This window comes from Chiloscyllium plagiosum, chromosome 5 (genome assembly GCF_004010195.1).
Source record: "Chiloscyllium plagiosum isolate BGI_BamShark_2017 chromosome 5, ASM401019v2, whole genome shotgun sequence".
NCBI classification, from domain to species: domain Eukaryota; kingdom Metazoa; phylum Chordata; class Chondrichthyes; order Orectolobiformes; family Hemiscylliidae; genus Chiloscyllium; species Chiloscyllium plagiosum.
This window is the reverse complement of record NC_057714.1, coordinates 65,488,649-65,501,329: the sequence shown is the minus strand read 5'-3', so window position 1 is coordinate 65,501,329 and position 12,681 is coordinate 65,488,649. Positions and strand designations below refer to the sequence as shown.

The following is a 12,681-nucleotide window of genomic DNA, read 5'->3' as shown; positions in this document are numbered from 1 at the left end:
CCACGCACGCAGACAACAAGCAACATGAATTCGACTGGGACAACACTACTATCATAGGGCAAGCCAGACAGAGAACAGCCAGGGAATTCCTAGAGGCATGGCATTCATCCACAAACTCCATCAACAAACACATCGACCTGGACCCAATATACCAGGCCACAACACACTGCAGTACACCGGACAACCGGAAGCGGCAGGGACAGACCACTATAAACACCGGAGGAAACATCAAAGAAGCGCTTCGCAGGAGGCTCCCAAGCACTGATGATGTCGCCTAGCCAGGGGACGAAACGTTTGCAACAAAAACTTCCAGCTCGGCGAACAGAACCAAAGCAACGAGCACCCGAGCTACAAATCTTCGCACAAACTTTGAAATTATTGAATCTGCAGACTAACAAGATGGAATTCATCCTGGTGTCTTAAACAAAGTGGCTCTGAGGTAGCTGCCACACTGGTTTTAATTTTCCAAACTCCCTTGATTCGGGCTGGTCCCATTAAATTGGAAGATAGTGAATGTAGCTTCTTTATTCAAAATGGAACACAGAAAGCAGGACACTACAGGCCAATTGGCTTCACAAGGGTCATTGGAAAATTTTAAGAAGCTATTATTAAAGAAGTTATAGCAGAGTATTTAGATAAATTCAAGTTAATCAGGAAGAATCAATGTTGTTTTATGAAAGGAAAGTCTTGTTTGACTAAACTATTGGAGCTCTTTGAGAAGATCCGCATCCTGTGAATAAAGGGGAACTTGTGGATGCTCTGTTTTTACATTTGCAGAAGGCATGTGATAAAGTTCCACATCAAAGATAATTGCAAATAGTAAATGTTCATGGTGTAGGGGACAGCACATTGGCATGGATAAAAGACTGTTTGGCAAACATGAAGCAGAGGAGGTGTAAATGTATTAAGTGGTGTGTCACATGCTGGGATTTGAAATTATATAAATGACTTGTATGAAGGGACAGAAACTGTGGATGCCAGGTTTGTTGATGACACAAAGTGAGATAGGATATTAAGTTGGCAAGAAAACACGAGGAGTTTACAAAAACATATAAGTGTATTAAGTGAGGGAACAAAGATGTAGCAAATGGGGCATAACCTGGGAAAATCAAATTGTCCATTTTGGGAGGAAGAATTAAAAAAGGAAGCATATTATCTAAATGGTGAGAGACTGCAGAAGTCTGTAATTTAGAGAGATCTCAGTGTCCTCATGCATGAATCAAAAAAGCCTGGTATGCGAGCACAGCAAGTAATTACAAAAGCTAATACAATGTTTCATACATCCCAAAGGCAATTAAGTACAAAAGTAGGGAGATTATTCGTCAGTTATACAGAACACGTGGGAGATCATGTTTGGAATACTGTGCACAATATTGTTCACCATATTGACAAAAAATGTAAATGCACTGGAGGCAGTTCAGAGAACGTTTACTGGACTAATACCTGAAATGGGCGCCTCGTCTAATGAGGAAAGGAAAGAAAACCTAGGCTTATACCCACTCAAGTTTAGAATTGTAAGAGTCAATTTTTGAAACATAAAATTCTGAGGGGACTTCAATGGGTGAATGTGGAGAGATGTTTCCTCTTTAGGGAGAATCCAGAATAATTGATAGCTGCTTAAAAATTACAGGACTTTCACTTAAAACAGTGTAGATTTGTTTTACTCTGAGGATTTTGAGTCTTTGGAACTCTTTTGCTTAAAAGTGATGGAAACAGTTCCTTGAATATTTCTAAGGGAGTGGAAGATAGGCTCTTGTTAATTAAGGGAATAAAATATTATTAGTATAAGTTGGAAATGTGAAGGTTATAATCAGATCAGCATTGATCTTTATAACGATATACGAAGAGAAAAAGATGAGTGTGGACGAATGTAGGTCATTGACAATTAGGAACAGGGAATAAACACATACATTGGTCTTCACAAAGGAGAACACAAATGTTGTGGAAAACAGAGTCTAGTGGGAGGGAGGAACTGAAGGAAATCAGAATTAGTAGAGAAATAGAGATTAAAAGCAAATAAATCCCCAGGGCCTAATAATCTACATCCCAGAGTATTTAAGGAAGTGGCCCGAGAAATAATTGATGCATTGGCGATTGTCTTTCAAGATTCTTTGGAGTCTGAAACAGATGCTAGGATTGGCTGGTCACTAATCTAACCCTACGATGTAAAAGAAGCAGTAGAGAGAAAACCAGGAATTACTGGCTGGTTAACCTGACCAGGGTAATGGGGAAACTTTTAAAGTCTATTATATTAAAAAAAACTAATAGTAGAGCACTTGGAAAGCAATAACACGATTGAACAAAGTGGGCATGGATTTACAAATGGGAAATCATGTTTCACAAACCTGCTGAAATATTTCAAGGATGTAAGTAGTGGAGTTGGTAGGCTGGGGAGCGGCTGGATGCAGTTTCCTTAGCCTTTCAGAAGGATTTTGATAAGGATAAAGGATTAGCATGTAAAATTAAAGTGTGGGGAATTGGAGTTGTGTCCTAATGTCAGTAGAGAACTGGTTGGCAGACTGAAAATAAACAGTAGGAATAAACAATCTTTTTCCAAGTGGTTGTCAGTGGCCAGTGGGCTACTGCAGGGATCAGTACATGGACCCCAGCTATTCACAATATATATTAATGATTTAGATGAGAGAACTGAGTGTAATATTTTCAAGTTTGGAGATAATACAAAGCTGAGCGGGAGGGCGAACTATGAGTGAGATGCAGAAATGCTTCAGTTTCTTTTGATCAAGGTCTCTCTCTGTCAAGACTAAGTGCTTGGCATGGAGAAATTCATGCAACTTTCAAATGTCAAAATGAGGTCTGGGGCTGAAGCGTTAGGACCATTGTAGACATGCCTAATTTTCGTTATAGCTCAGGAATTCAGGCATTCGGACATTGACATTGCCATCCTAAGGGAGACCTGGTGAAGAGGAGAAGTCTATTAAATGATCAAGGTGAAGGATCCACCTTTTTCTGGAAGGGCAGAGCTGGAGTTCTGGAGTTGTGCAGGGATAACTCACATCAACCTGGACACTCTAGACATGGTTCTTTGGATTAGGTAAGTGTAATTAACAAATCCTCCATTGGCAGTTTGGGTCTAAAAAAATGAGGCATTGTACTATCCCCTCAAGCCCATATCTATCATAATTATCATGCAGAGACTACTGTGTTTGGAAGGGACCCTGAGAATCATAAAGATATATAGCACAGAAATGGACTCTTCAGTCCAACTTGTCCATGCCAACCAGATATCCTAAATGAACATAATCCCATTTGCCAGCATTCAGTCCATATCCCTCTAAAGCCTTCCTATTCATATAACCATCCAGATGCCTTTTAAATATTGTAATTGTAGCAGCCTTCATCAGCTCATTCCATCAACACACCAACCCTCACATGAAAAAGTTGCCCCTCAGCTCCATTATAAATCTTGCCCCTCTCACCTTAAACCTGTGGGCTCTAGTTTTGTCTATTAGATCTTGTCTATTTACCCTACCCATGCCCCCCATGATTTTATAAACCTCTATAAGGTCACCCCTCAGCCTTGTGGATAGGTACTTGAAAATTTGCTCATTTCATTAACAAATAGCATTACGCAAATGATGGTGTGCAGATCTCCAGGCCTACATAGAAAAACTTCCTTTATTGTCTCCTATGGAGCGATTTGCTTAAGAATTTCTTATTTTGACTTTCAGTGAAAATGATAAGAGTGGAATGCACTACTTAATGATCTTTAGAAGTTTATTTCACCCAGAAGGTGGAAGAGGCAGAAACCCTCATAACATTTAAGAATTATTTAGATAAGCACACCAAATGCCATAGCATACTTATGGGCCAAGTAGTGGAAAATGGGACTAGAGTAGATAGTTGGCCGGTATGGACCCGATGGGCTGAATAGCTTCTTTCAATGCTGTAAAACTCTATGAAGCCGCACAGTAAGGAAGTGGAAAGGAGTGTTGCTATCTAGTGGTGTGAAGTAGCAAGTTATTTCCTGAGATTCAGAATTTGTTGGCTGACATTGACAATGCAGACACTGTAAAACCCTTTATTTGTGCAGTCAATGTGGCCCTTGCTGGCAATTAGGAAATCAAGGACCACCATTCTCAGCACATATTATGAGATTTCCTACACAGAGAGGAAAACAATCTGTCAGAGCAAAACAAAAGTGTACCTATGTCAGGACCTTTTTGCAAGTCCAAGTATTTGAAGTGGTGTATGGTGTATATGGGGTGGAGACATAAGGTGCTCCCAGTGTGATCTTCTCTTTATCAGGGAGACTGAACATAAACTTAGGGAACACTTCACCAAGCATCGCAGCTGGGTCTGCAGGGGCCGATCGGACCTCCCAGTCATTGCCTATTTCAATTCCCCCAACGACTCTATTTCTAACATCACCGTCCTTGGCCTCCTCCAATGCCAAAACGAACCACAGAGCAAATTGGAGGTTCAACACCTTACCTTCCGCCTGGACACCCTACAGCTCAGATGACTCAACATTGATTTCTCTAATTTCTTATAACCTCCCTCCCCATTACCTGACTCCCTCCCCAGCCCATCCCCGTCCCTTCCACTGCTCCCTGCCAGCAACCTGATTCATTCCTTCCACTGACCAACTAGATTGCACCCTCTACCTGTCTTCACTTGTAACCACTTCTCAACCTGCCCCCACCCCCGTCACCCTCTGTATCTGCAACTTCCCCCACACCCAGTCCTGAAGAAAGGTCATACACGAAATGACAATTTCTCCACCTCCTGATGCTGATTGGCTTGCTGTGTCCTTCCAGCCTCCTACCTGTGTGCATGAGGCGCGCACACATGGCTCTGTGGCGCCGCCTGTCTTTGAGCCACTGACCTGCCGCCCAATGCTCACGTCCGGATGGTTGCCTGGCGACAGTAGAAAAATCAACATTCCAGACGGGGAGACGCAGATCCTGTAGGCGAGAGGGGGGGACACGGTGCATGCCCTCTGAAATCAAACATTTCCAAAGTATTAGCGGTCACCATAAAGTTTAGGAGAGATGTTGAGCGACGTCCAACCTTTAAAACCTGTATATGCAGGAAAATTCACTGACACTGATCCAGTGCTGGATACAGTATGTACCGAATAGTTTCTTCCTTCTTCTTCCTAGTTTCTGCTCATTGTGTCAATTATTGTAAAGTATACCTTTCGCATTATTTTTGAAATTGTTCTCCCAAACGTTTAATTTTTAATCTTTGTTTAATTTAATCCTTATTTAATTGCCAGAAATTAGCAACGAAACCGACGCACGAAGAGTACATGCAGTGATGATATTGATCAGAGACTGGTGGTGATATATGTTTCTTTTGCAGGCGGGGAAATTGGTACCTATTACTGGGAGAGTTGTGGACTGTCTGACAGAAGTCCAGCCCAGGGTATGTAAACACGCTGTAACTTTACAGTTTCAAAATGATACAGGCGTTTGCTTGCGCAACAGGATCGTATTGATCTGATGACATTTGGGGGCAGCGAGATTTTATTTTCAATAGACGGCCACGCGTGCCAAGGCTAGTTTGATCAAAAGCTTGAAAAAAAATTGCAATCGCCGCAAAAGCTCGTAGCTGAAGACGAAACCAGACATGAGGCTTTATAACTAATGTATTACGCTTAAGTACGTAGTTCACAATGAATGGATTAGGGAAAAAAGCACATTAACATGTACATTTTCAACATACAAACCAAGCCGTTAACTATTTACCCAAAAGTTACCTCAGGAAATATTCTTTCATTTGCAACCCACAGAGAGTGTTTGAGGTCCAAATATTGAATGTTTTCAAGGATTTAGATATAATTCTTAGGGCTAAAGGGATCAAAGAGTATAGAGAAAATGTGGCAACAAGGTAGTGAGTTGGATGATCAGACATAATCATATTCAGTGAGAGAGCAGGTTCAAAGGGCTGAATGGCCTACTCCTGCACGTATTTTCTATATTTCTGTGCTTTATTCACCTCAATTCAAACTGGCATGCTTAATTCTGCACCCCCTATTTAGTTTCTGGGAGCAATGGTTTTACAGATTGACTTCCCCCAGGTTCATAGTTGAGATATTTGATCCTCAGGAGACTGCCCAAATGAATAGAATGGGATACTATCCATTACAGTTTGAAGAATGATAAAAGAGGCAATAGTTATTCTGACATCATGTGCAGCGTTCCATGGTCATTGGCCAAAAGATTGGCCAGGTGATTAACATTGTGTCGGTTATCAGTCCCCAAAATGAAGTATTTTAACAGGGATCGGTGGGAAGTGAGGTGGAGAGAGAGAGAGTCTGGGTGAACAAGCATTCATTTTCTTAGGAGAATGCCAGGAATTTGAGGGAAGAATAAAGAATGTTAGCATCAAAAGCTACCATCAAAGACTCCAAAATATTAGGCTGAACACCCCACTGATTCAAACCACAGGAGTCCACAGGGTCTGACTCTCCATTCTACAGAATGGTTCAGAATTGGTAAAGCATTCTCATCTGTTGTATATTTTCTCTCTGTCTAATTAAATAATGGACTATATCTAAGCTGCTGCTTCTTAACAAACTCAACCTCCGATAGTTTATTAACCATCTGAAAAACCATTAATAGTGGCTTCAAAGCTGAGAAGTGGCAGCAGAGTGGGTAAAGAGTTGCAGAAGACACAGGTGGACTATCTAGGCCAACTGAGTCGAAAAGGCCACAAGGAGAGAAATATTCTCTTTTTCTTCTGGAAGACAAAGTAATTTGTGTTACACCGATCATGGGAAGTTAGCTATAAAGAGCTCCCCCACTAGGGATCAGAGTTAACCTCTGCAACAATTTCCTGATGGATCTGCAAAGTTGTACGAAGATCCAATGTAAGTAAAGCTTGCATTTTTCCATTAATGTCAATGAGGAATTGTTGCCAATTGTTAGATTTTTGGAGGTTCGTGATCACTATTACCTAATATAGGCAGATGACCATTTGTAATTTAAATGCTAGCACTGGTTAAAGTAAGCCTGTAGTATTTGTTAGCACTAGTTAAAGTAAGCCTGTAGTATTTTAAAAAAAAAGTGCTTTCTGCCTAGAACAAGTGCTGCAAATCATTTTACCACTGCTTCTGACATGGGAAAGACACAACAGTGGCAGGGTGTGTAATATAGGATTCTCTAATGCTGCTCTGGAAGCTTTGGAATTCAAATATAATCTATTCACAGGGAAAAGAAGATTCTCTGAATAAACATTTCAAAGACAGTGTGACCAGATTTCTATGGTGCTCAATATCATTTGTCTGGCTGAGACCTGGATGCAGTGCTGAAGAGGTTCAAAGACCTCATGCTTCTGACGTTTTCTTCTCTGTTTCAAATTGTTCCCAGATGATCAGATTGCTTACCATCCATTCCGTGACTCTCACTGTGGGCCAAAAGATTAAACTCCATCCATGTGTTTGTCAGTTTCTTCACTCACATCCAGTTATGTTAAATGAGTTTATACCATTGCTAAAATAGCAAACAAAAGTTATATGCTGTGATTGAGTTAAGTATGTATTCTCTATGATTGCTGACTTTAGTTTCTGGGGTTATTACAACATGTTCCAATTTTTACTTAGTTATTGGTTAATGTATTTACATTTTAATCCAAATCAGATACCAAAACCTGAATAGGCATCAAAACAACCACTTTTTTCTTGTCATTGCATATCCTACAGCCTGTTACCCCACCTGTAGTAAAGAAGTTTTTGAATACTAGCAGTCCCAAACCTGGTAAAGCCACAATTTTCTATGGCAAAGCAACTGATCCTGATGTTGCCACACAAATGGAACATGGGCTCCCGAGCAAAATCTCTACATCTGTAAGTACTTGTTGAAATGTCATGTTATTACTTCAGTTTCACTGTTAATAATTACATTACTTTTTTTTTAAACCCCATTACATATTTAAACTTATGGATATAAAATGAAAATGAAGCAAATTAGGGATACAGTAGCATAGCGTAGACTGATAATCTTGAGATTTAAACTATGAAGAGAGGTTTAATAGGTTAGGATTGTTTTCATTAGAAAAAAGGAGATTGAGGAGGGACCTGATTGAGGTCTACAAAATCATGAAAGGTACAGACAGGGTAGATAGAGATAAGCTTTTTCCCAGAGTGAAGGATTCAGTAACTAGAGGTCACGCTTTTAAGATGAGAGTTGAAAAGTTTAAGGGGGATACACGCCGCAGTACTTTACACAGAGGGTGGTAGGTGCCTGGAACGCGTTGCCAGCAGAGGTAGTGAAGGCAGGCACGATAGATTCATTTAAATGCTTCTGGACAGATGCATGAGTAGGTGGGGAGCAGACAGATACAGATGCTTAGGAATTGGGCGACAGGCTTAGACAGTGGATTTGGATTGGCTCAGGCTTGGAGGGCCGAAGGGCCTGTTCCTGGGCTGTAAATTTTCTTTGTTCTTTGTTCTTCTTTATGATTTGACGAGATGACTTCAATTGCACCATAGAAGCTGGGGCATTTAAATTCAATTATATTGCGAAATCGATATTTAAAAGCTAGAATCAGTAATGACAATAAGACTATAAAACCATAAGAAATAGGATCAGGAGTTGGCAGTTTGGCCCCTCGAGCCTGCTCCACCATTCAATAGGATCATGGCTGACATTCCTCACCTTCACTTCCCTGCCCTTTCCCTGTAATCCTCGATTCCCCTACTGATCCCTTCTCTCTCTCTTAAATATATAAAAGGATTGCTCCCTGTGACAAGGAGTTGCAAACGCTCATAACCCTCTAAGAGAAGAAATTCCTCCTAATCACAGTCTTAAATTGATACCCCTTTATTCTGAGACTATGCCCTTTGATCCTAGACTCCCCCATGAGGGGAAACATCCTCTCAGCATTTACCCTGTAAGAATCCTGTATTTTTCAATGATGCCACCTCTCATTCTCCTTTACTCCAGTGAGTAGATTCCCAGCCTATTTAATTTTTCCTCATAAGTGAATTCTTCCAAACCAGGAATCATCCTAGTGAACCTTCTCTGAACTGACTCCAGTGAAATGATATCTTTCCCTCAATAAGGGAACCAAAACTGCTTCACGGTATTCCAGATATGTTTCACTAGCACCTTGTGCAGTTGCAGTAAGGCTTCTCTACTATTATACAACAAACCTCATGAGATAAGGGCCAATATTCCATTTGCTTTCCTGATTATCTGCTGCATCTGTGTGTTAGCTTTCTGTTTTGTGCACAAATACTTCCAAGTCCCTTTGTGTTGCAGCTTTCTGCCATTTTTTTCCTATTTAAATAATGTTCTGTTTGTTCTTTCCAAAATAAACGATGTTGTATTTTCCCACATTATATTCCACTTTTTGCCCACTCAGTTAACCTATCAGTATTTTTTTGCAAATTATTTGTATCTCTCTCCCTCAGCATGATTTTCGACCTATTTTTGTGTATTTTTCAAACTTGGTGACAGGACATTCCCTTCCTTCCTTCCTCCATTTGTGATCCCAGCACTGATCCCTGTAGAACTCCACTCATCATGGGTTGTTAACTTGAAAAAGAACCCCTTATCCCCACTCGCTGTTTTCTTCCCAAGAGCCAATTCTCTATCCATACCCATATACTACCTCCAACACCTTTGACTCTTATCTTATGACTTAAGCTTTTGTGAGGTATACCTTGTCGATGATGAATGGTGAATAATTATTCATAAAAATATGGCCAGTTCATTGCCATTTTTATCTGGTCTGACCAGTGTGTGACTTGAAGCTTGTGCAATGTGATCGATGTCAAAACTGCCCTTTGTAATGGCCAAGCAAAACCTTGATGACAAAATTACTTGTTTCCAGCAATTCATCATCAGATGGCAGCATAAACATGTCCATCCACTATATTGCATCAGCAATATGGTTGAAACACCCATGACTTCTGATATGTCCAGCAGCCAAACTGCAGTGTGGAAAGCTTTGGAAATAATTCTTGTTAAAACTGCAGGACATGAGTAATCAAGAATCACGATGACACAAGCTTTCATTGTGGGTGGATTAAAGTCATGGCTGATCTGATTACTTCATGATCTCAGATGCTCTGATATGCTTTAGTCACCTTGATTATTAAGAATCTACTTCTCCCTTAAGAATATCCAGACCCTGCTTCCACTGTTTTGAGATTATCTCATCCCACTGATGACTTTCTGTGGGATATAAAGTTTTCCTCATCCCTGTCTTAAGTGGGTAACCCCTTGTATTGAAACTGTGATCCCGAATTTTAGATTCTCCCAGAAGAGGAAACATGCTTCCCACATCCATCCTGGCAGCCTTCCCAATATGGTTCAGTCAAATCATCTATTACTCTGCTAAACACCTGTGGATACAAGGCTAACATCTCTAACCATTCCTCAAAAGGTAACCTATCCATCCCAGGTATTAGTCTGGTGAACATTCTCTGAACTGCTTCCAACACATTTCCAACCTTCCTTAAATAAGGAGACCAATACTATAAACAGTATTCCAGATGTGGTCTCACCAATACCCGGTAAATCTTAAATAGTTTTACTTTTCCAGGTTTCAGGTACAATTATAGAATTGTTCAGTGTGTAGAAAGAAAATGAGTATGAAAAATGTAAAAATGCCAATGAGACATTTTTGCTAATTTTTCCATCTCCACCACAAACTAAAAATGAAACGTCAATAAGCCAAGTGTCATGACAACAGCTCTGAACCACATTCGCCTATGGACACATTGGCCTTTAGGCATGTGTCTTTATTAAAAGAGAACCGCTACAGCCAAAAATGACAGTGGATGTAAATTCACTGGCATAAGCACATAAAAATTAGGAGCAGGAGTAGGCCGTCTGGCCTGTTGAGCCTGCTCCACTACTCAATAAGATCATGACTGGTCTTTTCGTGGACTCAGCTCCACTTACCCGCCTGCTCACCATAACCCTTAACTCCTTTACTGTTCAAAAATCTATCTATCTTTGCCTTAAAAAGCAATCAAAGAGGCAGCTTCAAGTGCTTCACTGAACGGGCAATTCAACAGATTCACAGCCATCTGGGTGAGGAAGTTCCTCCTCAACTCAGTCCTAAACCTGCTCCTCCTTATTTTGTGGCTTTTTCCCTCTAGTTCTTCTTTCACCTGCCAATGGAAACAACCTCCCTGCTTCTATCTTATTTCTTCTGCTCATAATTTTATATGGTTCTCCAAGTTCCCCCCCACCCCCTTTCTCATCTTTCTAAATTCCAGTGAGTATAGTCCCAATCTATTCAAACTTTCATCAGAAGCCAACCCTATCAATTCCAGAATCAACCTAGTGAACTACCTCTGCACCCCCTCCAGTGCTAGTGCATCCTTTCTCAAGTAGTACTCCAGGTGTAGCCTCACCAGCACCCTATACAGCTGTGCATGCCTTCCCTATTTTTAAACTCCAAACTTCCAGCAATGAAAGACAATATTCCATTTGCCGTCTTAATTACTTGCTGGACCTATCAACCAACTTCTTGTGATTCATGCACAAGGACATGCAGGTCCCTCTGCTCAAAGACATGCTGCAATTTCTCACTATTTAAATAATAGTCCATTTTGCTGTTCTTTCTATGAAAATGGATGACCTCACCTTTACCAACATTGTGCTCCATCTGCCAGACCCTTGCCCATTCATGGAAGCTATGTATATCCTTTTGCAGACTTTCAGTGTCCTCTGCACACTTTGCTCGACCACTTTAGTATCATTTGAGAACTTTGACACACTACACTTGGTCCCCAATTGAAAATCATCTCTGAAAATTGTAACTGACATATATGACAGGCCACTGATCACCAACAAGGAAAACACCCATTCATCCCCACTGTTCGCTTTCTGTTCGTTAACCAATCTTCTATCCATGGTAATATATTACTTTAATGACATGTACCTTTATCTTTTTTGTGGCACTTTGACAAATGCCTTTTGGAAAACCAGATACACCACATCTACCAGTTCCTTGTTGTACACTGTGCTCATAATGACCTCAAAGAACTCCAGTAAATTAGTTAAACATGACCTGTCTTTCAAGACCCCATGCAGTGTCTGGCTGATGGGACAATTTCTATCCCGATGTCTCCCTACTTCTTCCATGATTCAAGCATTTTCCCCACTACAGAAGTTCAGCTAATGGGCCCATTAGACCTTCTGTCTAATTCATTTTTTAAACAGTGACATCATATTTTCTGTTTTCCAATCTGCTGGAACCACATCAGAGTCCAGCAAGTTTTTGTAAATTACCTTGACTGCACTTGGTATTTCCCCTGCCATCTGTTTTACTCCCCTGGGTTGCATTCCATCAGGGCCATGAGACTTGTCTACCTTTAGCCCAATTAGTTTTCCCAACACTACCTCTTTAGAGATAATGATAGTTTCTAGGTCTTTAGCTGTCACAGGCTACTTGTCATTAATTATTGGCATGTTATTGGCATGTCTTCCATTTTGAAGATTGACACAAAATACCAGTTCAATGCCTTGGCCATTTCTTCATTTCCCATTATTAAATGCCCCTTCTCATCCTCTAAAGGACCAATGTTTACCTTAGCCAGTCATTTTCATTTTATGTATTTCTGGAAACTTTTGCTATCTGTTTTTATATTCTGAGCTAGTTTGCTCTCATAATCCACCTTACTTTTCTTTGTAGATTTATTCATGGCTTTCAGTTGACCTTTTAAGGTTTCCCAATCCCCTAGTTTCCCACTAATCT

The 12,681-nt window shown here is 40.5% G+C and overlaps 1 protein-coding gene across 1 annotated transcript in view; it reads left to right on the top strand.

Annotated features, from left to right (window-relative positions):
* The first annotated feature begins 4,923 nt into the window (after positions 1–4,923).
* efhb (EF-hand domain family, member B) overlaps positions 4,924–12,681 on the top strand; it is a 55,692-nt gene continuing 47,934 nt past the window's right edge. The window contains exons 1-3 of the mRNA XM_043690212.1: positions 4,924–5,087; positions 5,326–5,388; positions 7,667–7,810. Coding sequence (XP_043546147.1) covers positions 5,013–5,087; positions 5,326–5,388; positions 7,667–7,810 — 282 coding nt within the window. The 5' untranslated portion in view covers positions 4,924–5,012. The remainder of the gene's footprint in view (positions 5,088–5,325; positions 5,389–7,666; positions 7,811–12,681) is intronic.